General features: G+C 44.3%; 1 protein-coding gene across 1 annotated transcript in view; it reads right to left on the reverse strand.

Annotated features, from left to right (window-relative positions):
- Window positions 1–26,617, reverse strand: part of OPRL1 (opioid related nociceptin receptor 1) — a 126,436-nt gene that overhangs the window by 99,264 nt on the left and 555 nt on the right. Inside the window, 1 exon segment of the mRNA XM_077460379.1 lies at window positions 2,330–2,542. Coding sequence (XP_077316505.1) covers window positions 2,330–2,542 — 213 coding nt within the window.

The following is a 26,617-nucleotide window of genomic DNA, read 5'->3' on the forward strand; positions in this document are numbered from 1 at the left end:
TTTTTTTTCCAGCCGCCTTTCTTTTTTTTACATTGAGCAGGAAGCCCTCTGACAGCTGATGACTCATTGGTTGTTAAGGACGCGGTGGCCGGTTTCCCAGTCCCCTCCTTAGCAACCAGCTATATACAGTGTAAAAAAAATAAAAGAAAAGAAAACGCAAATCGCAGCAAAATCGCGGTAAAAACACGGTACTTGCGTTTTGGATGCGGGTCCATTGAATTTTATTACATGCAAAAAGTCCCTGACTCTATCCCAAAATGCAGAGGCACAAAAATACATTAATGTGAATGTCTTTCATGTCAAAAAATGTCCCTGCATTTCTGCAAAATGTATCAAAAAACTGATTAGTGTGAATCGAGCCTTACAGCCCTTCTGTTATTCCTTAGGTATCCTTTACAGCATGACAGGTAACTACAGATACACTGAAATTTCATTGGCTGATTGACATGTGCACTGATAAAAAATGTGTTAGTTTTCGTTTCATTAATTTTTTTGCTTTTTTTGGAAATTCGAAAATTTGGAAATTCGGAAATTTGGAATTTTCGAATTCCGAATTTCCAAATTCAAAAATTAGAGAATCCAAAAATCTGAAAAAAAGAAATAAAATCAGTAAAATTCTAACTAATAATAACTATTAAATTATAAGTATTGGAATTTCCTTTCAAATTTGGATGTTAGTGAACGTAACGAATACAAATTCATCTGAAGTTACGAATTATCCGAAATAACAAATGTCGCATCTAAACAAATGGAATGGAACAAATTAATAATAAAGAATAATAATAAAAAGGGTTTTTATTATTAATATTGTTATTTATTATTATTAGATTGTTACATTCCATTCTTTCAGATACAGCATTCGTTATTTCAGATAATTCGTAACTTTGGATAAATTCGTACTTGTTACGTTCTCTAACATCCAAATTTGAAAGGAAATTCCAATACCTTTAATTTAATAGTTATTATTAATAAATAAATAACTAATTTGTGATGATTTCAGATTTTCGGGCTTTTGAATTTTCGGATTTTCATTCTTTTGAATTTTCAGATTTTTATTCTTATTTTCAGATTTTAAAATTTAAAAATTTCCGAATTTCCAAAATATCGAATTTCTGAAATTTCCGAACTTCAGAATTTCCGAACTTCAGAATTCGAATTTCCAAAATTTTCGTATTTGCTAAATTTTCAAATTTTCAAATTTCCAAAATGTTCGAATTTCCAAAATATAGAATTTCAGAATTCCGAATTTGCGAAATTCCGAATTTCTGAAATTTAGAATTTTCGGAAATTCGAAAATGTAAAATTGGGAAATTCCGAAAAGTAAAAAATTTGGAAATTTCAGAATTAACGAATTTGTCAAAATTTGTTAAAAAACGAATTCGCAACTAAATGAATTGCACATGTCTAGTGGCCGAAACATATCGGCTGAAAATGGTGGTATAGGCATTTTGCAGATAAGAGAAAAAGGTGCAGATAATGACGCTAAAAAAACGCATGCAATTTTGCCGTGATTTTGCTGTTATTTTATCATGATTGTACTGTGCTTATGGTGTGTTTTACTAAAGGCCAGGTCATCCCATATAAATGCAGTCCAGATGCGTTCCAGATGATTTTCCGCATGCACGTTTTTACATATTTTTGGTGCGTTTTTGATGCAGTCCAGTGCATTTTTTCCTCCTGGAATGGAACTGGAATGCACTGGGACTGCAAGCACTGGTGTGAACTATGCCATTGAAAACCATATAACCTACTTCCTTTTAGTTTTTGATGCACAAAAAAAAAAAAGGCACTGGACTGCATGTGGTGTGAACTGGCCCTCAGGTGAGGTGACTCAAAGACCGCATCAAAAATGTAACACTGGTGCGTTATTGATGCGTTTTTGTTGCGTTTCCAATGGAGAGGTGCGTTTTGTTTTTTTTAACTGACCAAAAATGCGGTAAGCAAGATTTTTAACACCCCAACGGATGCCCAATGGACCAGTGTGAAGACATACATAGAATTTAAAGGGATACATTTTTCCTGAGCTTTTCGTGGGGTCAAGATGCCAATAATGGCCGACAATAAATTCATATTCATTTAAATTCATGATATTAATTAAAAATTTTAATATAATACAATTATATATATATGAATACAAATATACTGCATTTTTTTTTTTTTAAATGTAATTTTCGTTTTGATTTTTTGGCCAAGTGCATCCTGCATTTCGGCAACTCAAATTTCCATTCGGTGTACCTCTACGGGTAATGCAAGTTGACATTTGAGTACAGGTCCATTTTACGGCTGTGTGACTATGGCCAGCTTTGAAGTATACAAGCCAGAACCTTACCTGACGATGACGTACATCACGGCACAGTTACCCACAAGCCCCACCACACAGACGATGAGGTACACCACCACTATGGTGACCTGGACACCGAACGGGAGGAAGCGGTCACCGGTGCTATTGAACAGGCTGTCGTTGAAGCTGCCGTTGAGCAGGAGCTCTCGGAGGAGGTCCACCTGGAAGAACGCATCAGACAAAGGGAGGTCCATCTTCTTCCTGGAGGACAGGAGAAGACAACATCAGGCAACGGTAGTAAGAATTAAAAGGGAACCGGCCATGACAGAAGCAAGGAGGCTGCCGCCGTTGACCTCTCTTCTGAGAACGCTAATTGCTTTGATACAGGACAAGCACGAGAAGAAGGAATTCTAATTTTCACTTACAGCATGCTCGTTCTGGCTTTGTGACCCCAGAAGCATCGGAGCCAGACACGACCAAGCAACATACATTTTCAGAGGGAGAACAAAAAACGGCACCCCTTCCCATATTTCTCTCATGACAGGTGTCCTTTAACCACTTGAAGACCAGGCCTTTTCTGGCACTTTTTGCTTAAATCAGTATTTTTTGCTATAAAATGACTTATAACCCCCAAACAGTATACATTGCTTAGCAGAGACCCTAGGGAATAAAATAGCGATTTTTTGATGTCACATGGTATTTGCGGAAATATGTATTGGAAAAAAATACATTTTATTGAATAAAAAAAAAAAACAACATATAACCCAACTTTTGAAAGATTGTGTTACGTCAAGTAAATAGATACCTAACATGTCATACTTTAAAATTGTGCAGGCTCGTGGAATGGCAAAAAACAACTTAAATCTTTGTATGCAAAGTTTAAATACCTTTACAGGTTACCTGTTTAGAGTTACAGAGAAGATCTAGTGGTAGAATTATTGCTCTCACGCTAATGTTCACGGAGATACCTCACATGGGTGGTGCGAACAGCGTTTACATATGCACGCATGACTTACATATGCGTTAGCTTCTGTGTGTGAGCACGGAGAGATGGGGGCACTTACATATTTTTTTTTATTACTTATTTATTTAACTTTTTATTTTTACACTGTCCTGTTACATTTTTTTCATTTTGATTTATTTAACTTTTTATTCTTACACTGTCCATTTATTTATTGTTATTTTTACTGATTTATTGAACTTTTTATTTTTACACTGGCCTTTCACATTTTTTTATTTTTACTGATTTATTTTACTTATTATTTTTACACTGTCCTTTAATTTTTTATTTTTACTGATTTATTTAACTTTTTATTTTTTATTTTTACACTGTCCTGTTAATTTTTTTAATTCTTACTTATTTATTTTACTTTTTAATTTTACAGTGGCCTTTTATTTATTTATTTATTCTTACTGATTTATTTTACTTTTTATTTTTACACTGTCCTTTTAATTTTTATTTATTTTACTTTTTATTTTTTTATTTTATCACTGTCCTTTTATTTTTATTTTTTTTATTGTTACTGATTTGTTTTACTTTTTATTTTTACACTGTCCTGTTACATTTTTTTTTATTCTGATTTATTTTACTTTTTATTGTTAAACTGTCCTTTAAATTTTTTTATTTTACTTTTTATTTTTTATTTTTACACTGTCCTGTTAATTTTTTTTATTCTTACTGATTTATTTTACTTTTTATTTTTACACTTTCCTTTTATTTATTTATTTATTTTTACTGATTTATTTTACTTTTTATTTTTACACTTTCCTTTTATTTATTTTTTTATTTTTACTGATTTATTTTACTTTTTATTTTTTACACTATCCTTTTCATTTTTATTTATTTTACTTTTTTTTTTTTTTACACTGTCCTTTTATTTTTATTTTTTTATTGTTACTGATTTATTTTACTTTTTATTTTTACACTGTCCTTTTCATTTTTGTTTTATTTTTACTGATTTATTTTGACTTTTTATTCTTACACTGTCCTTTTGATTTTTAATATTTTTTTAATCACTTGTATTCCTATTACAAGGAATGTAAACATCTCTTGTAATAGAAATCAGGGCGACAGGTCCTGTTTATGAAGAGATCTGGGGTCAAAAAGACCCTGAATCTCTTGTTTACCTTTAAAAGCAAAAGTTTACATTTAAAAAAAAATTTTGATCTTTTGCTTTAAAAAAATAAAAATAAACGTGTTTACTTCCACCCTGGTCACTCCAGTCCTCCAGGGCCATAGAGGCGATCCAAGATGATGTAGTCTTTTATCGCCTCTGTGACCAACCGGCCGCACCGTTGGATTGTTTCTCAGAGCACGCTGGTAAGAACAGTAAGCCAGCGAAACACCGGCGTGCGGCGGGAGGAGGGGATGTCCCTCTCCTGCCCCATGTGAAAGTGATGCCGTGGCTCATGAGCCGCTCGGAGAGCTTTCATGAGAAATCCATCCACTGGATACAGAAAAAAATACCGGGGGTTATGGCTGGTAAACCACTTGAAAACCGCAACCTATATATATGTATGTATGTATTGTGGTCTTAAATAGTGTTTTTGGTTTGTGGTGCTCAGATGCAGTGTAGTTCCGCTTTAACCCTTTCATGACTAAGCCTATTTTTGGAATTTGGTGTTTACAAGTTAAAATCCATATTTTTTGCTAGAAAATTACTTGGAACCCCCAAACATTATATATATTTTTTTAGCAGAGGCTCTAGAGAATAAAACGGCGATTGTTGCAATATTTTATGTCACACGGTATTTGCGCAGTGGTGTTTTAAACGCAACTTTTTGGGAAAAGGGACACTTTCATGAATAAAAAAAAAACAAAACAGTAAAATTAGCCCAATTTTTTTGCGAAATTTGAAAGATAATGTTACACCGAGTAAATAGATACCAAACATGTCACACTTTATAATTGCGCGCACTTGTAGATTGACGACAAAGTACGGTACCTAAAAATCTCAATAGGCGACACTTTAAAATTTTTTTACGGTTACCAGGTTAGCGTTACAGAGGAGGTCTACTGCTAGAATTATTGCTCTCGCTCTGACGATCGCGGCGATACCTCACATGTGTGATTTGAACACCGTTTACATACGCGGGCGCGACTTCCGTATGCGTTTTCTTTGCTTCGCGAGCTCGCGGGGACGGCGGGCGCTTTGAACATTTTTTTTTTTATTTTTTTTATTTATTTTATTTATTTTTAAATGACTAAATTGTTTAAAAAAAAAAAAAAAAAAATTTGATCACTTTTATTGCTGTCACAAGGAATGTAAACATCCCTTGTGACAGTAATAGGTAGTGACAGGTACTCTTTATGGAGGGATCGGGGGTCTAAAAGACCCCCCACCCCTCCTTTACACTTCAATGTATTCAGATCGCCGAAAACGGCGATTCTGAATACCGGATATTTTTTTAAAACCGGCGCCATTGGCAGCCGAGTAAACGGGAAGTGACGTCATGACGTCGCTTCCGTGTTTACGATGAGGAGACTGGAACGAAGCCGATTACGGCTTTGTTCCAGTTCCTCCCCAGCAGCCAGAGCCGACGGATCTCTAATCGGTGCTCCCGATCGAGCGGGAGCACCGGTAACAGCGGCGAGAGGCGGCGGGAGGGGGGGACGTCCCCTCCCGCTCCTCCGGCATAACAGCCGAGCGTCTTTTAGCCGCATCGGTTGTTATGCCTGGATAGCCAATCGCCTGCTGTAAAAAACGGTACCGGGATGATGCCTGCAGGTGCGGGCATCATCCCGGTATAACCCCCGGAAGCCGAGTACGCAGATGTGCGTACGCTCGGCGGGAAAGGGTTAATACTTCCTTACAGTGGAGAAATTACTTTGGGACTTTGAAGGTGCCACAGACAAAACATCAAAGGGACGATGGACGGGGGCTATGTACCATCAAATCTTGGGTGAGAACCTCCTTCCCTCAACCAGGGCATTGAAAATTAGTATTGGATGAGTCTTCCAGCATGACAATGACCCAAAACACACGGCCAAGGCAACAAAGGAGTGGCTCAAGAAGAAGCACATTTTAGATCCTGGAGTGTCCTAGTCTCCAGACCTTAATCCCATAGAAAATATGTGGAGGAAGCTGAAGGTTTGATTTTCCAATCGTCACACTCGAAACCTTAATGACTTGGAGAGGATCTGCAAAGAGGAGCTGGACAAAATCCCTCCTGAGATGTGAGCAAACCTGCTGGCCAACTACAAGAAACGTCTGACCTCTGTGATTGCCAACAAGGGTTTTGCCACCAAGTACCAAGTCATGTTTTGCAAAGGGGTCTAATACTTATTTCACTCATTAACCACTTAGGGACCGCCCGCTGCAGTTTTACTGCGGCTGGCTGTTTGAAGGAGGATATCGTTGTTATGGCAGCAGCTAGCAGCCATAACCCTGGTATCCTCGTCTTCAGCGGGTGGTCTGCTACAAGATAAAAGTGGTCTCTGCGGGGGATTCGCCGCAAGATCACTTTTATCGGTGGCTGATACAAGAGATGGTGGGAGACTGCAGATATGATACATGAGATGGTCAGAGACTGCAGACATACTACAGGAGATGGTAAGAGACTGCAGACATATTACAGGAGATGGTCAGAGACTGCAGACTTACTACGGGAGATGATCAGAGACTGCAGACATGATACAAGAGATGGTGGGAGACTGCAGATATGATACAGGAGATGGTCAGAGACTGCATACATGTACAGCAGATGGTCAGAGACTGCAGACATACTACAGGAGAGGGTCAGAGATTGCAGACATGATACAAGAGATGGTGGGAGACTGTGGACATAGTACAGGAGATGGTCCGAGACTGTGGACATAAAAGAGTAGATGGTCAGAGACTGTGGACATGATACAGAAGATGGTCAGAAAATGCAGACCTGATACAAGAGATGGTCAGAGACTGCAGACATGATACAGAAGATGGTCAGAGAATGCAGACATGATACAAGAGATGGTCAGAGACTGCAGACATACTACAGGAGATGGTCAGAGACTGCAGACATGATACAAGAGATGGTGGGAGACTGCGGACATAGTACAGGAGATGGTCAGAGACTGTAGACATGATACAGAAGATGGTCAGAGAATGCAGACCTGATACAAGAGATGGTCAGAGACTGCAGACATACTACAGGAGATGGTGGGAGACTGTGGACATAAAACAGTAGATGGTCAGAGACTGTGGACATGATACAGAAGATGGTTAGAGAATACAGACATGATACAAGAGATGGTCAGAGACTGCAGACATGATACAGGAGATGGCGGGAGACTGTGGACATAGTACAGGAGATGGTCTGAGACTGTGGACATAAAACAGTAGATGGTCAGAGACTGTGGACATGATACAGAAGATGGTCAGAGAATGCAGACCTGATACAAGAGATGGTCAGAGACTGTGGATATGACTTTCTACTCATCCCCTCAGCTTTCTCTCTCAAATGTAACTCCATCTTTGAATCAGGCTGTCAGTGACAGATTAGACATACATTCATCAATACTCCAAAAATATAGAAGACGGAAACATTAAAGTTCTAATGACTTCAAGAACAACGTGTTAATTATGTAATTTATTATTAGGAAAAACTCAAACCTAGAAAATCATGTACAGGATAAACCAACCACCATGAAAAAGACAGATCTGTCCTTAAAAACACGTCTGTTGCAGGCTACCCCCATATGCGTCTCCTTACACCAATACTTTCATATGAAATACCCACCAACATAAGCAATGACTTATTTTGTCCCTGTACTTCTGACTTAGGTTTGGCTCACATCTATGCGTGTTGACAACCTGTGCAAAGTTGCATGCTTTCCCAACACGCACAGAAACACAACAGAAAAAGGTGCGGGGGTGCCAATAATTCTGAATAGCACCCCCACGCATCGGCATCCACGCACATCGCCACACACGCCAAACAGCATGGTGCCGCAACACTGCGTGGTTCGGTGGAGTGCAAGTCTACAGGTCAGCAGGGCTTTTTTTCAGCTGGAACTTGATGGAATTCAGTTTTGCCACCTCCGGCACAAATGCCTTCTGCTCCCTGCTCACCACAATCACTTGTAAACACAGACGTCCGGCTTCTGTGCTTACAAGTGATTATTTTGTCTCCCAGCAGCTCCCACAGATCTGATCTCCTGAGCAACTCCACTGAGTACAGGATGGGGACAAGGGAGATGCAGGTGCCCGGAGTACAGTCAGGGGTGGGAGTGGTCCCATGGTAGGCTGCACGCTCTGTAATCTAATTTTTTTTTCCCCTGGTGCCCAGATGCCGATGCCCCACTGGATGATCCCCCTGTAAGAGTGAGAGGAGAAGCCACCTACAGTGTGTGGGGAGGTACTAGAGCCAACTTGGTGTTTTAGCCCAATATGGCAATAAAAGTAAGGTATATGTGGAAGATGGTGGAGCTTTTAAGGAGTGGCGGAGAAGATGAGGGCGGAGTTGAGGGGTTGTGCAGAGGTCAGAGCTGTAAAGGGAGGAAAGTGGAATGTAGTGCACCCATGAACTCTACATTCTGTATGTAGCTCATCAATGAACTCTACACCCTGTGTGTAGCGCACCCATGAAATCTGCACTCCGTAAATAGTGTACCCTTGAACTCTGAACTCTGTGTGTAGTGCACCCCTGAACTCTAAACTCTGTGTGTAGTGCACCCCTGAACTCTAAACTCTGTATGTAGAGAACCCCTGAACGCTGCACTATATACATAATGCACTCCTGAACTTTGCACTCTGTACATGGTGTACCCTTGAACTCTGCACTCTGTATGTAGCGCACCCATGAACTCTGCACTCTGTATGTAGAGAACCCCTGAACTCTGTACTATGTATGTAGCGCACTCCTGAACTCTGCATTCTGTAAATAGTGTACCCTTGAACTCTGCACTCTGTATGTAGCGCACCCATGAACCCTAGACCCTGTGTGTAGCGCACCCATGAACTCTGCACTCTGTACGTAGTGTACCCTTGAACTCTGTACTCCGTATGTAGCGCACCCCTGAACTCTGCACTCTGTGTGCAGTGCACCCCTGAACTCCGCACTCTTTGTGCAGTGTACCCCTGAACTCTAAACTCTGTATGTAAAGAACCCCTGAACTCTGCACTATGTATATAGCGTACTCCTGAACTTTGCACTCTGTACATGGTTTACCCTTGAACTCTGCACTCTGTATGTAGAGCACCCATGAACCCTACACCCTGTGTGTAGCGCACCCATGAACTCTGCACTCTGTATGTAGTGTACCCTTGAACTCTGTGTGTAGTGCACCCCTGAACTCTAAACTCTGTATGTAGAGAATCCCTGAACTCTGCACTATGTACATAGCGCACTCCTGAACTTTGCACTCTGTACATGGTGTACCCTTGAACTCTGCACTCTGTATGTAGCGCACCCTTGAACTCTGCACTCTGTATGTAGAGAACCCCTGAACTCTGTGCTATGTATGTAGCGCACTCCTGAACTCTGCATTCTGTAAATAGTGTACCCTTGAACTCTGCACTCTGTATGTAGCGCACCCATGAACCCTAGACCCTGTGTGTAGCGCACCCATAAACTCTGCACTCTGTTCGTAGTGTACCTTTGAACTCTGCACTCCGTATGTAGCGCACCCCTGAACTCTGCACTCTGTGTGCAGTGCACCCCTGAACTCTGCACTCTGTGTGCAGTGCACCCCTGAACTCTGCACTCTGTGTGCAGTGCACCCCTGAACTCTATTTTCTGTATGTAGAGAATCCCTGAACTCTGCACTATGTATATAGCGTACTCCTGAACTTTGCACTCTGTACATGGTGTACCCTTGAACTCTGTATGTAGCGCACCCATGAACCCTACACCCGGTGTGTAGCGCACCCATGAACTCTGCACGCTGTACATAGTGTACCCTTGAACTCTGCACTCCATATGTAGTGCACCCCTGAACTCTGCACTCTGTGTGCACCCCTGAACTCTGCACTCTGTGTGCACCCCTGAACTCTGCACTCTGTGTGTAGAGCACCCTGAACTCTGCACTCTGTGTGTAGAGCACCCTGAACTCTGCACTCTGTGTGTAGAGCACCCTGAACTCTGCACTCTGTGTGTAGAGCACCCTGAACTCTGCACTATGTACGTAGCGCACTCCTGAATTCTGCACTTCATGTGTAATGCACCCCTGAATTCTGCACTCTGGATGTAATGTACAATTAGTATTTATTACCCCTTTAAGACCTTCCCACTATTAGTGAAATTTAGCCACACATACTATTTGATGCAGCTCGGCGTGTGTGCATGTGGGGGGATTCTCTGCACCTATTCTCTCTGAGAAAAAAAGCCCTGCAGGTCAGGGACTTCTTTCCCCGTGTTTCTCACGTGTGTGGCAGCCCTATGAAATGAATGGGCTTCCCTACACACCATGCATGAGAAAATGTGCACACACCCGAGCTGTAAACAAAGTCTGGAATGCTCAATACAGAATAGGTCTAGAACAAATCTAGAATAAAACAATAGATTTTTCTTTTTCTCCAATCAATAGCACTGCTCAAGGAGTGAGATTGCTGTTGATTGGAGCAGTGTTCAGGGGGATGCTTTGGATTGGTGCTCTAACACACTAGCAACAGCCCAGGTCCCCAGAGGTGTGACACTTAGCACTCTGCTCTAATGAAGAACAGCATTTTTTTTTTTATTACTGTGCATGCAGCATGGCTGCGCTAAAGACTCACTTAACACCTAGGAAGAGAGGATGTGTAGATGTACTTTGCCCTTGGGGATAGGAACACATTTAAAAAAAAAAAATCTAAGTGAGACTTCTTTAAAGCCAAACTGAACCTTTCTATGTATTCCTATAATGCACTCAGGCTGCATGCACGGAAATAAAAATGCTGGAAAAATGAATAGCTGGATAGCCGCACTTCAACTTGGAGTGCGGCTATCTAGCTATTCATGTTTCCATTATCTCTGTTGCAAACAGAGCTAGCACCCTGCCTGATTGTGGAGACAGCTGCTTTTAGGGGAGGTAATTACCCTGGAACGGTGAACTCCCACATTTCATAAATAAAAATGCTGTTCTTGATTAGAGCAATGTGTTGGGGAAAGTGTCGTACACACTATACGAAAATCATACGAAAATTCTTTGAATGAAAATGTTCGCCCGATTTTCCTATATGTTCCTATGTTTGCTATAGGATTTTCGAAAATGTTCGCCCGGTGTGCACTGCTCCTATGAGCCTTTAAAGCAGCGGTGTGACACCCCACCCCCTGCACACTGCTCCAATCACCAGCACTCTTACTTAATGAGTGGTGGCACTGCTCCAATCACCAGCGCTCTTACTTCATGAGTGGGGTGCACTGCTCCAATCACCAGCACTTTCCCTGAGCAGTGTGCACTGCTCCAATCACCAGCTCTCTTAATTCCTGAGCGGTGTACACTGCTCCAATCACCAGCACTCTTACTTAATTAGTGGTGGCACTGCTCCAATCACCAGCGCTCTCACTCCCTGAGTAGTGAGCACTGCTCCAATCACCAGCGCTCTTACTTCCTGAGTGGTGTGCACTGCTCCAATCACCAGCACTCTCACTCCATGAGCAGTGCACACTGCTCCAATCACCAGCGCTCTCACACTCTGAGCGGTGTGCACTGCTCCAATCACCAGCGCTCTCACCCCCTGAGCAGTGTGCACTGCTCTTATCACCAGCACTCTCACTCCCTGAGCGGTGTGCACTGCTCCAATCCCTAGCACTCTCACTCCATGAGCAGTGCACACTGCTCCAATCACCAGCGCTCTCACACCCTGAGCGGTGTGCACTGCTCCAATCACCAGCGCTCTCACCCCCTGAGCGGTGTGCACTGCTCCGATCACCAGCGCTCTCACCCCCTGAGCAGTGTGCACTGCTCCGATCACCAGCACTCTCACTCCCTGAGCGGTGTGCACTGCTCCAAACACCAGTGCTCTCAACCCCTGAGCGGTGCTCCAATCACCAGCGCTCACACCCCCTGAGTGGTGCTCCAATCACCAGCGCTCTCACCCCCTGAGTGGTGCTCCAATCACCAGCGCTCTTACCCCCTGAGCATTGTGTACTGCTTCAATCACCAGCGCTCTCACCCCGAGTGGTGCTCCGATCACCAGTACTCTCACCCCCTGAGTGGTGCTCCAATCACCAGCGCTCTTACCCCCTGAGCGGTGTGCACTGCTCCGATCACCAACGCTCTCACTCCCTGAGCGGTGTGCACTGCTCCAATCACCAGCGCTCTCACTCCCTGAGCGGTGTGTGCACTGCTCCAATCACCAGCGCTCTCACTCTCTGAGCGGTGTGCACTGCTCCAATCACCAGCGCTCTCAACCCCTGAGTGGTGCTCCAGTCACCAGCGCTCTCACCCCCAGAGTGTTGCTCCAATCACCAGCGCTCTCACCCCCTGAGCGGTGTGCACTGCTCCGATCACCAGTGCTCTCACCCCCTGAGTGGTGCTCCAATCACCAGAGCTCTCACCCCCTGAGTGGTGCTCTTATCACCAGCACTCTCACTCCCTGAGCGGTGTGCACTGCTCCAATCCCCAGCACTCTCACTCCATGAGCAGTGCACACTGCTCCAATCACCAGCGCTCTCACACCCTGAGCGGTGTGCACTGCTCCAATCACCAGCGCTCTCACCCCCTGAGCGGTGTGCACTGCTCCGATCACCAGCGCTCTCACCCCCTGAGCAGTGTGCACTGCTCCGATCACCAGCACTCTCACTCCCTGAGCGGTGTGCACTGCTCCAAACACCAGTGCTCTCAACCCCTGAGCGGTGCTCCAATCACCAGCGCTCACACCCCCTGAGTGGTGCTCCAATCACCAGCGCTCTCACCCCCTGAGTGGTGCTCCAATCACCAGCGCTCTTACCCCCTGAGCATTGTGTACTGCTTCAATCACCAGCGCTCTCACCCCGAGTGGTGCTCCGATCACCAGTACTCTCACCCCCTGAGTGGTGCTCCAATCACCAGCGCTCTTACCCCCTGAGCGGTGTGCACTGCTCCGATCACCAACGCTCTCACTCCCTGAGCGGTGTGCACTGCTCCAATCACCAGCGCTCTCACTCCCTGAGCGGTGTGTGCACTGCTCCAATCACCAGCGCTCTCACTCTCTGAGCGGTGTGCACTGCTCCAATCACCAGCGCTCTCAACCCCTGAGTGGTGCTCCAGTCACCAGCGCTCTCACCCCCAGAGTGTTGCTCCAATCACCAGCGCTCTCACCCCCTGAGCGGTGTGCACTGCTCCGATCACCAGTGCTCTCACCCCCTGAGTGGTGCTCCAATCACCAGAGCTCTCACCCCCTGAGTGGTGCTCCAATCACCAGCGCTCTCACCCCCTGAGCGTTGTGCACTGCTCCAATCACCAGCGCTCTCAACTCCTGAGCGGTGCTCCAATCACCAGCGCTCTCACCCCCTGAGTGGTGCTCCAATCACCAGCGCTCTCACCCCCTGAGTGGTGCTCCGATCACCAGCGCTCTCACCCCCTGAGCGTTGTGCACTGCTCCAATCACCAGCTCTCTCACCCCCTGAGCAGTGTGCACTGCTCCGATCACCAGCACTCTCACTCCCTGAGCGGTGTGCACTGCTCCAATCACCAGCACTCTCACTCCATGAGCAGTGCACACTGCTCCAATCACCAGCGCTCTCACACCCTGAGCGGTGTGCACTGCTCCAATCACCAGCGCTCTCACCCCCTGAGCGGTGTGCACTGCTCCCATCACCAGCGCTCTCACCCCCTGAGCAGTGTGCACTGCTCTGATCACCAGCACTCTCACTCCCTGAGCGGTGTGCACTGCTCCAATCACCAGCACTCTCACTCCATGAGCAGTGCACACTGCTCCAATCACCAGCGCTCTCACACCCTGAGCGGTGTGCACTGCTCCGATCACCAGCGCTCTCACCCCCTGAGCGGTGTGCACTGCTTCGATCACCAGCGCTCTCACCCCCTGAGCAGTGTGCACTGCTCCGATCACCAGCACTCTCACTCCCTGAGCGGTGTGCACTGCTCCAAACACCAGTGCTCTCAACCCCTGAGCGGTGCTCCAATCACCAGCGCTCTCACCCCCTGAGTGGTGCTCCAATCACCAGCGCTCTCACTCCCTGAGTGGTGCTCCAATCACCAGCGCTCTTACCCCCTGAGCATTGTGCACTGCTTCAATCACCAGCGCTCTCACCCCGAGTGGTGCTCCGATCACCAGTACTCTCACCCCCTGAGTGGTGCTCCAATCACCAGCGCTCTTACCCCCTGAGCGGTGTGCACTGCTCCGATCACCAGCGCTCTCACTCCCTGAGCGGTGTGCACTGCTCCAATCACCAGCGCTCTCACCCCCTGAGCGGTGTGCACTGCTCCGATCACCAGCGCTCTCACCCCCTGAGCGGTGTGCACTGCTCCGATCACCAGCGCTCTCACCCCCTGAGCGGTGCTCCAATCACCAGCGCTCTCACCCCCTGAGCGGTGCTCCAATCACCAGCGCTCTCACCCCCTGAGCGGTGTGCACTGCTCCGATCACCAGCGCTCTCACCCCCTGAGCGGTGCTCCAATCACCAGCGCTCTCACCCCCTGAGCGGTGCTCCAATCACCAGCGCTCTCACCCCCTGAGCGGTGTGCACGAGGGGGTGTCAGACCCCTGGAGACTTTGCTAGCAGCCGTCCGACTCACACCATTCTGCACTCACAGGGTGTTTTTTGCTGCAGCACTTAGCAATTGAATAAAAAAAAAAAAAAACAAGAGCAGCATATTTATTACTGTACAGTATATGCAACCTGACTGCATTACAGCAATCAATACAGAGAGTTCCATTGGGCTTTAAGCCTCAGGAAGAACACAAGAGAATAATGAGGTGTACCCGGGTCCCGCTCTGCCAGGCACTACCATTGTGTTTCTCGTTCTAGCTGATTGTTTAATGCATTTAGCATAAAGGATGCAATAAACCATCACACCTGGGAAAGCGCCGGGCCATAAAATAAACTGTCACTAAGCAGCCAGGAGATCCATTTTCCCCACTCCTATTTTCTAAACTACTTTATTCCCAGAAGGATTAAAGGCCTGCTACAAAGAAATGACACCCTGTTCATAAACATTTCCATTAAAAAAACATATATTAGTAACAAAGAGCACCTGTCATGTACATCCCAGCTGAGTAGCTGGGCAGAATGTGTGCATGGTATCACCAACGGGAAGGTCCCAGCAAAGGAACCAATCCCAGGTAAGGATAATTTTACATAGTTACATTGTTCCTGTTTGGACCAATGTTCTGTAACTATGCATTAATCCGAAAAGGATGAACGCGGTTTGGTTTTACATCGCCACCACCTCTAGATCAAATATGTATTCCAATATACAGTATACGGTTCCCATGGGACTTTCAAGGCAATGTATGTACACATTGCTTTGAAAGACTCATGGGAGCCATATATATTGGAATGAAAATGTAACTATGCTTATACCATACCTGTGGGAACCATCAGAAGCTGGAAATCACATCTACTTCAGTGATCTCCACTAGCTTCTGGGTCCCGCGCCGAGCAGTTACCCTACTGCATTGTAAACACAAGAGGTTGCCTGCTTGACACAGGCACCATTCAGGGATTAAATATGTAAATTACAGTGGGGAAAATTAATTATTTGATCTCCTACCGATTTTGTAAGTTTTCCCACTTGCAAAGAAATAAAGGGTCTATAACAGTGATGGCGAACCTTGGCACCCCAGATGTTTTGGAACTACATTTCCCATAATGCGCGACTACACTGCAGAATGCATGAGCATCATAGGAAATGTAGTTCCAAAACATCTGGGGTACCAAGGTTCACCATCACTGCTCTATAATTTTTATCATAGGTGTATTTTAATTGACAGGGACAGAGTATCAACCAAAAATCCAGAAAAAAACATAATACAAATGTTATAAACCAAGTTCAGTGAGAAAAATAAGTCTTCCCCTACCAACCAACAATATTCCTGGCTCCTACAGACTGGCTACAATAGGTGCTCATGTGGTACGCAGATTAGTCTTGTCAATTTAAGAAGGTGCTCCTAACGACAACTTCTTATGTGTAAAAAAAGACACCTGTCCACCCAATCTCTTTCTTCCATTCAAACCTCACCATCTTGAACAAGACCAAAGAGCTGTCAAGGACATCAGGGACAAGATTGTAGACCTGCCCAAGGCTGGAATAGGCTACAAGACCATCAGCAAGAAGCTTGGTGAGAAGGAGACAACTGTTGGAACAATTATTAGCAAATGGAAGAACTACAAAATAACCATCAATTGTCCTCAGTCTGGAGCTCCATGCAAGATTTCGTCTCATGGGGTAAGGATGATCATGAGAAAAGTGAGGGGTCAGCCCAGAACTACACAGGAGGAGCTTGAGAATGATCTAAAGGCAGTTGGGACCACGGTCACCGAACAAACCATTGGTAACACAATACGCCGCAATGGATTGTAATCCTGCAGCACCTGCAAGGTCCTCAAGAAGGCACATCTACAGGTCCGTCTGAAGTTTGCCAATGAACGTCTTAATAATTCAGAGAAGGATTGGGAGAAAGTGCTGTGGTCAGATGAGACAGATGCTTACTAAGAACACCATCCCTACAGTCAAGCACAGAAGTGGAAACGTGATGCTTTGGGGCGGTTTCTCTGCTAAAGGTACAGGCCAACTTTGTCACATTGAGGGGCCAATGGATGGGGCCATATATTGTAAAATCTTGGATGAGAACCTTTTTCCCTCAGCCAGAACACTGCAGATGGGTCCTGGATGGGTCTTCCAGCTTGACAATGGCCCAAAACCTACCACCAAGGCAACAAAGGAGTGGCTCAAGAAGAAGCACAGTCTAGCCTAGCCTGTCTCCAGACCTTAATTCTATAGAAAATTATTGGAGGGAGCTCAAACTTCGAGTTGCCAAGTGACAGCCAAGAAACCTTTTAAGGATTTAGAGAAGATCTGTAAAGAAATGCCTCCTGAGATGTGTGCAAACCTGGTCACCAACTACAAGAAATGTCTGAGCTCTGCGACTGCCAACAAGGGTTTCTCCACCAAGTACTAAGTCATGTTTTGCTTGGCGATCAAATACTTATTTTACTCATTGAACTGAAACTCAATTTATAACATTTGTATCATGTGCTTTTTTCTGGATTTTAGCAGAGTGCCAGAGAGACGAGCTGGTAATTCCACCAAACCTGCCACTATACAAATAAAGTATGTACTCATCTTCCGTGCCACTTTTGTTACCAAACTCCCATGTCACTACCGCATTCTGTAATGGATGGAGGTCAGAAGGAGGAACCAATGAGAGCTTGGGGGGGGGGGGGGGGGTAAAAACATTGTGCTCATTTTAAAACACTGTAATGATATTTTTCATTTACAAAAGGCTATCCATGGTGGTAGGACGACCCTTGGTCTTCCAACCACAGAAAGACTGAAGAAAAGTCTCTTTATTGATATGCACGCTGGTTTTGTCCAAAGGTGCATGCTTATGTTCCAGGTAAGGAAACAATAACAATCTGGGAAAGTCCTTCCCGGAGGATCCATTTTTGTTCTTCCTGTAGTAACAGTCTACCAGTGGCAGAGTGTCACTTGGTTATTGGTGAGCCAGATCAAATGATGTGAATGATAGATTTGTGCCCAAAATGTAAAATAATTTTGGTTACTATAAACCAAAAGCCTTCAAAAAGTGGTCTGCCACTGACACCAACCATGTGTTGCACTATTCCTTTCACTGACACCAACAATGGGGCACTATTCCTCCCACTGACACCAATGATGGGGCACTATTCCTTCCACTGACACCAATGATGGGGCACTATTCCTTCCACTTATACCAATGATGGGGCACTATTCCTCCCAATGAAGGGGCACTATTCCTCCCACTGATACCAATGATGGGGCACTATTCCTCCTACTGACAACAATGATGGGTCACTATTATTTTCACTGACACCAATGATGAGACACCACTATTCCTCCCCCTGACACCAATGATAGAGCACTATTCCTCCCACCGGCAGCAACAATGGGGTGACATTCTTCCCACTGATACCAATGATGGGGCACTATTCTTCTCACCAATACCAATAATAGGGTACTATCATGGCATCAACAACGGGGCAATATTCCTTCCACTGACACCAATGAAGGGTCACTATTTCTCCTCCTACTGGCCACAGCCACGGTGTAATTTTTTTTTTGGTTGTTTTTTAATTAGCACCCAAAACGTTATAGAATTATGCTTGCTACCAACCAATGGCCTCCAAACAGTGGCCTGTGGGCTGGATGCAGCCCTTTGCTTGCATTTACCTGGCTTCCTTCCACTGACACCAATGATGGGGCACTATTCCTCCCACTGACACCAATGATGGGGCACTATTCCTCCCACTGACACCAATGATGGGACTACTCTTCCTACTTACACAAGGTGTGAACCTCCCCTAAAATCTGAACTCTGTGTAAAATACAGATCCTCCCTTACACTGCAAGGGTTAAAGCAGTTTTAAACCAAAATACTGAAATGTATTATATTGCAGCTTAACAGTCCTTAGCTGTGATGGCTACATTCGTTTTCTTTTTGCAGGCTTATTTTCCTTTTATTTCCACCTGGTGGTCCAGCCAGTAGGTTCTGTTATTTTTCACCTTTAACAGACAAAGCTGTCCAAAAGTGACCATGAAAGGGTTGAGACCCTTTAAATGCTTATTTAGGTCTAGGGTGCCAGAAAAAGCAGTTTTACTTACCCAGTCCTCCAGGCTACCAGCCTCCTCACCCCTATACTGCAGTGGTTGAATAGCCCTGCTTGGATGCAAAGACACAGAGGGACAGTCCCCAAGCTGGAGTCTAGGGATAAAAATAGCAGAGCGCCAGCTACTGGGAGATTGGGGATTAGGTAGGAAAGGCTGCCCCAGACCTAAACGAACATTTGCAGTGCTGAAGCCTTAAAGGGGTTGTAAACCTCCATTCTATGCATTAAGGTGAAAAACCTTCTGTAGTGCAGTAGCCCCCCCCCCCCCCCCCCCCAGAGCTCCCCTTACCTGAACCCAGTCTTTCCAGTGGCTTCCTTGGTCTCACCACTGGACCTTTAGAACCCCCCTCCTATGATCTAGGGATGAGGAGAGGGGCATTCTGTGGTTCTGTCCTAGGGTCAAAACGCTGCTGGACACTGAGTGTTGTTACCTAGGACAGGAAGTCTGTTCCTGGCAGGATCACCAGGTGATAAAAACCCTGGAAATAAAAAAAGTAATGCAGCCACTACATCTAAGGACTGGTAAGTTGTAATTTATTACATTTTTTTGCTCTTGGGTTTTTCAGTGGTTCTCAACTCCTGTCCTAAGGACCCACCAACAGGCCAGGTTTGCAAGATAACTGAAATACATCACAAGTGATATCATTTGCTGCTCAGTGATTGCAGGATTCTAGTCTGCATCTCCCATTAGTCCACCAAAGGTCCATTAAAACCAGTTATTGCTGCAATATTCAGCTCCAATCCAGAGATTTACCCCTCCAAAACTTTTTTACTGCTGCTAGACGTCCACAGTCTAATGATCAGCATCTTCCAACCTCGGTAATCCCGGACCAGCCCCCAGACTGTGACTGGACAGTGAAATGAGAAACAGTACGGTGGTGTGTTCATCTCTCTGTCATTCTGCTCTTCCCTCCTGTCAGCATGCAATTATGTCAGCACAAGAACTGATTGGCTTCTTGTGGTCTCACATTCCAAACCTGCTGTAAAAGGGACTGCTTAAGAGGCTGATAGCAGTACAGATTCAGGTACTTAGAGTACACTGCTTGCATTAAAGAAAATACATTAGGTACTTATGTTAAAAACTTTTATTCACTTGCCGACCATGCTATAGCCAAGTCTTTCTCAACTCCAGTCCTCAAGGCACACCAACGGGTCATTTTTTCAGGATTTCTCTCAGATGAAACGGCTGTGGTAATTACTAAGGCAGTGGAACTAATCAAATCACCTGTGCAAATAATGGAGAGCCTGAAAACATGACCTGTTGGTGTGCCTTGAGGACTGGCGTTGAGAAACACTGCTATAGCCAAATGACAGCTACAGTGTGCCGGTCAGTTCTGGGAGGGCATTATATGACATCTTTCCGTGATTGCGCCCGGACACAGCTGATCACAGATCAGGGTAAAGAGCCAATGGGTGGCTCTTTACCATGTGATCAGCTGTGTCCAATCACAGCTGATCACGATGTAAACACAAGCCGGTTATCGGCTTTCCTTTCCTCACGCTGATTATCAGTGCAGTCTCAACAGTGCCCACCGGTGATGCCAGTCAGTGCCCACCACTGATGCTAATCAGTGCTTCCTCATTAGTGTCACCTATCAGTGCTGCCAACCAGTGTCCATCAGTGCTGCCCATCAATGGCACCTATCAGTACCCATCAGTGCCGCCTAATCAGTGCCCACCAGTGCCGCCTATCAGAACCCATCAATGCTACCTCATCAGTGCCCATCAGTGCAGCCTATCAGTGCCCATCAGTGCAGCCTCATCAGTGCACAATAGTGAAGGAGAAAAACTACCTGTTTGCAAAACTTTATAACAAACTTTGAAAAACATTTTTATTTATTTATTTATTTTTCAAAATATTTGGTATGATTAAATACCACCAAAAGAAAGCTCTATTTGTGTGTGGGGGGGAGGGGATTCTTATGGGTACAGGGTAGCATGACCGCGCAATTGTCATTCAAAGCGTGACAGCGCTGAAAGATGAAAATTGGCAAGGGGAGGAAGGGGGTGAAAGTGCCCAGTAAGCATGTAATTAAATATATTCATCAATAGCCACATAAGAGATAAATACACAGATGCCTTTTCAAACCACATAATCAGATATTGCTGTCACACCATACCACCCGAGCCATTCCCAAATTAAGTATGCTGCCTGAACACCCACCCTTTTACCCACCTTCACTATACAAGATATGGCACTGTATGAGCCACACTGAGAAAAAACAGAAGAAAGTTTTCTTTTTTTGTTTTTTTTTTCACTGCCCTGCTGGGGAGATTTCCTTTTACTTCCTGTCTCGAAAGAGCCTCAGGAAGTGAGCAGAAATCTCCACAAGATGAGGACAGGCAGCTGTAATCTGAATATTTGACTCCATTGGAAGATTTCGCATTACTTCTTGCTCTGGGCACTACTGGATTTCCAGGCACCAACATGGCAGGGTACATATGTTAGTATGTTGTAGACATATACATTCGTTTTCGTCCGAATGCATTTTCGTCCGAATTTCAGGTATTTTCGTTATCGTTTTGACAAACGATAACGAATGGGCAGAGTCCGAAAAACGAAAGATCCAACATAAATAAATGTTTTATTTTCGTTTTCGTTGTTACAGCAGTTCGATATAGATAGGAGATTCGACGTGACTCTGACAATAACAATCTGTCTATTGAACCTGTGGTCGAATGTGCCTAAGTTTACCTCTATTAGTCCAAGATTATATAGAGAAAAGATTCGACAGAGAGTAAATATTCGACATAGAGAGAACAGATTCGACAGAGAAAAAAGATTCTAGAATTGGGTGGGGGAAGTAAAATAAAAACAATAATGAAGATGATGAATGTTATTGGCTGATTGTAACCAAAGAGGAGGAGCAGTAAAATATCTGGAACTAAGTTGCCATGGACTGGCAATAGGAAAGAAAAATTTTGATAAGTATTTGATACAATTTTCTGTATTTCTGGTGCCAACATGGCAGCACACTTACCATATGTATGTTGCCATGGATTGGCTCCAGGAAAGCAAAATTACCATAAGTATTTGATACAATTTTCCTGGTGCCAACAGGGCAGCACACTACTATATGTATGCCGCAATGGATTGGCTCCAGGAAAGGAAAATTATGCTAAGTACTTGATACAATTTTCTGTATTCCTGGTGCCAACATGGTAGCACATTACCATATGTATGCTGCGATGGATTGGCTCCAGGAAAGGAAAATGATAAGTAGTTGTTACAATTTTCCATTTTCGTGGTGCGAACATGGCAGCACACTACCATTTGTATGCTTCAGTGGATTGGCTCCAGGAAATGAAAATTACGGTAAGTATTTGATACAGTTTTGCGTTTTCCTGATGCCAACATGGCGGCCTACTACCAGATGTATGTTGCCATGGATGGGCTCCAGGAAATAAAAATTACGGTAAGCATTTGGTACAGTTTTGTGTTTTACTGACGCCAACATGGCGGCCTAATACTATATGTATGTTGCCATGGATGGGCTCCAGGAAATGAAAATTACGGTAAGCATTTGGTACAGTTTCTCCATTTTCTTGGCACCAACATGGCTGCATACTACAATATGTATGCAGCCATGGAATGGCTCCAGGAAAGGACAATTATTTACGCTTTGGGTAAAATTTAGTGTTTTCCCATCACTTTCTGTCTCTGTGGCATGGGTCAGAAGAAAAATAGAGAGGATTATTCTAACCAGCAGGAACATAGATAGCAAGAAAAACTTGACCAAGAGCCTAAAACCCCAACTCCATTCAAAACAAATAAATAAATAAAAGTTTTGCCAGTTTATAAGGAGATAGATAGATAGATAGATAGATAGATAGATAGATAGATAGATAGATAGATAGATAGATAGATAGATAGATAGATAGATAGATAGATAGATAGATAGATAGATAGATTACATTTAGTGGGCAATTTCCCTCCTATATCTATGGTTGGATGACTGCATTATGTGTAGACTGATTAGGAACAGACTAAATGAGTCAGCTCTCCACAACCTCCCGCAAATTACAGGTGTTACTAATTCAATCAGAACTTTTATCAAACCAAAAATCAGTAGTGAAGGGGTATCAACTACAGCTTGGACCCTAAAACTGAACCTTCCTAACACTTGCTAGCCTAAAATGTAGAACCCCAATATGTACCCAGCTTCTATAGAAGTTACAATTTTGGTAGGTTTACTTCTTGCTCAGATCACACACCCTGCAATAATAGCTAGTGTGGTACTGAGCATACCAAGAAACCCTAATGCCCCAAGCAGACCTTATCGCTTAGTGAATGCCAAACTTTTATGTAAAACAAGCTTTTCTTCCAAAGAAATGTGTCCTTAAAAGTACAGAGACAGAGGTAGACACAGGTAATCAGGTATGGCTTGTGTATTTCAAGGAAAGATTTGGCCAACTACACCTCTACCATTCCTTAGCATTCCATGCCACCTCTACCATTTCTTGACATCCCATTCCACCTATGGACACACTTATGAACACCTCTAACATTCTTTAGTATTTCATGACACCTATGGATACCTCTACTATTACTTAGTATTCCATGCCACCTGTGGACACCTCTACCATTCCTTAGTATTCAATGCCACTTATGAGCACCTCTACCATTTCTTAGTATTCCATAACACCTATAGACACCTCTACAATTCCTTAGTATACAATGCCACCTATGGACACCTCTACCATTCCTTAATATTCCATGTCACCTATGGACACCTCTAACATTCCTTTGCAATTGATGCCACCTATGGACACCTCTATAATTCCTTAGTATTCCATGCCACTTATGAACACTTCTACCATTCCTTAGTTTTCTATTCCACCTATGGACACAGCTATGAACACCTCTACCATTCCTTAGCATCCCATTGCACCTATAGATACCTCTACTATTCCTCAATATTCCCTGCCACCAATGGATATCTCTACTATTCCTTAGTATTCAGTGCCACGTATGGACACATTTACCATTCCTTAATATTCCATGCCACCTATGAACATCTCTACCATGCCTTAGTATTCCATTCTACCCAGGGCAGGGACAAGGAGTGGGCAGGAGGGGAAGCTGCCCTGAGCAGTATTCCATGCCACTTATGGACACCTCTACCATTTCTTAATATTCCATGTCACCTATGGACACACCTTTGAACACCTCTACCATTCCTTAGCATCCCATTGCACCTATAGACACCTCTACTATTCCTCAATATTCCATGCCACCAATGGATATCTCTACTATTCCTTAGGATACTATGCCACCTATGAACACATCTACTATTCCTTGGTATTCCATGCCACCTTCGGACACCTCTATCATTTCTTAATATTCCATGCCACCTGTGGACATCTCTACCATTCCTTAGTATTTAATGCCACCTATGGACACCACTACCATTCCTTATTTTCCCATGACACCTGTGGATACCTCTACCATTCCTTTCTATTTAATGCCACCTATGGTCGCCTCTACCATTCCTTAGTGTTCAATGCCACTTATGAACACCTCTACCATTTCTTAATATTCCATGCCACCTGTGGACACCTCTAACATTATTTAGTATTCCATGCCACCTATGGATACCTCTACTATTCCTTAGCATTCCATGCCACCTATGGACATCTCTACAATTCCTTAGTATTCAATGCCACCTATGGACACCTCTACCATTCATTAATATTCCATGACACCTGTGGACACCTCTACCATTCCTTTGTATTTGATGCCACCTATGGACACCTCTACCATTCCTTAGTATTCCATGCCACCAATGGATATCTCTACTATTCCTTAGTATTCCATGCCACCTATGGACATCTCTACCATTCCTTAGTATTCAATGCCACGTATGGACACCCTTTACCATTCCTTAATATTCCATGCCACTTGTGGTCACCTCTAGCATTCCTTTGTATTTCATGCCACTTATAAACACCTCTACCATTCCTTAGCATCCCATTCCACCTATAGACACCTCTACTATTCCTTAGTATTCCATTCCACCCAGGGCCGGGACAAGAGGTGGGCAGGAGGGGCAGCTACCCTGGGCAGTATTCTATGCCACCTATGGACACCTCTACCATTTCTTAATATCCCATGCCACCTATGAACAACTCTACCATTCCTTAGTATACTATGCCACCTATGTACACATCTACAATTCCTTAGTATTCCATGCCACCTATGGACACCTCCTATAATTTTTTTAAATATTCAATGCCACCTGTGGACATCTCTACCATTCCTTAGTATTCTATGCCACCTATGAACACATCTACCATTCCTTAGTAGGTCATGCCACCTAGGGACACCTCTACCATTTCTTAATGTTCAATGCCACCTGTGGATACTTCTACAATTCCTTAGTATTCCATGCCATTGCCACTTATGGATACCTCTAACATTCCTTAGTATTCCATACCACCTATGGACACCTCTACCATTCCTTGGCATTCCACGCCAGCTACTACAGTACAACACCACAGAACATGTCAGCTTTATAGGAAGCAGTTTTAGTGGCCTTCAAGGGACCACAGACACCACGGCTAAACAGGTCCACCACATGAGAACTGTTGGTGATGTTTGATCCCAGCCAGACATGGTTTACATAGCCCTAGAATGCCTCCGCTGCCTTCAGTGTGCTAACCTTTTACAGAGGAGAAGAGTCGGGTAAAAAATGTGACGGCTGTGTGTCGAAAATGTGACATCACTTGTGTGACCATGCCAGAACTGCAGCAGTTATACGGTGCCCTATGTGCAGGTGCCTTTACTATGCAGTCATATTTGTCATAAATACACAGATCTATGTCCCCAAATCTCCAGCAAGCTTCACAGACAGACAGTTGTCACCTAATAGGAGGTGGCCTTCGATAACAAAGATCATACAACCCCCCCCCCTTCCCCCCTCCGTCTCCCCTAGTATAACCTGTCGCAGGCATTCACCTGGGCAACATGCACCGACCTGGAGTCTAATGATGCAGACAAGACGCTGCCTGAAACACAATCTGCAGACACTCCGCTGGACCAATCGCACACACCTCCTATACATACCCTGCGGGGCCAAACAAGATATAAAGGTTGTCATAAGGCACAAAAAAAAAAAAAAAGGAAATAAAGCCACATACAAAGTGCAGAGAGTCAGGTCGGCCAATCAGCAATGATCTTTCATTAGTTCCGCCCGCTGTAACCTAAAGAAAGGTGACAACTCTTTGGTGCCTTTGCAGCTACAGTACTACACACGTCATCATTGCTCTGCTCATTAAACGAGCCCGGCTTCGGTATAAATTGCAAGCAACCCATGGCTTTTCAGGACTACAAGTCTCAGCATGACTAGGGAAGCAAAAAAAATAATAAAAAGGAATAGGGTATGAATGCCACTAATATTCTCATTGTGAATTCAAGCAAGCTTTGAGCCTAGGGTGTGAGGGGGGTTATTTAGCAGTCATAGAACTACAAATCCCAGCATGCCCAACTAGCGCTCAGCCACAGGTTGGTTCCTCTGCAGTAATAATGTGCCTGGCCATTGCAACCTGTAGCAGGCATCATATATCCATCCTTGGCTACGGATGCAATATAACCCCCCCATAGCAAGCACACTTAAGGTCACC

Source organism: Lithobates pipiens, unplaced genomic scaffold (assembly GCF_037356315.1).
Source record: "Lithobates pipiens isolate NorthernLeopardFrog02 unplaced genomic scaffold, aLitPip1_a1.2 Scaffold_28, whole genome shotgun sequence".
NCBI classification, from domain to species: domain Eukaryota; kingdom Metazoa; phylum Chordata; class Amphibia; order Anura; family Ranidae; genus Lithobates; species Lithobates pipiens.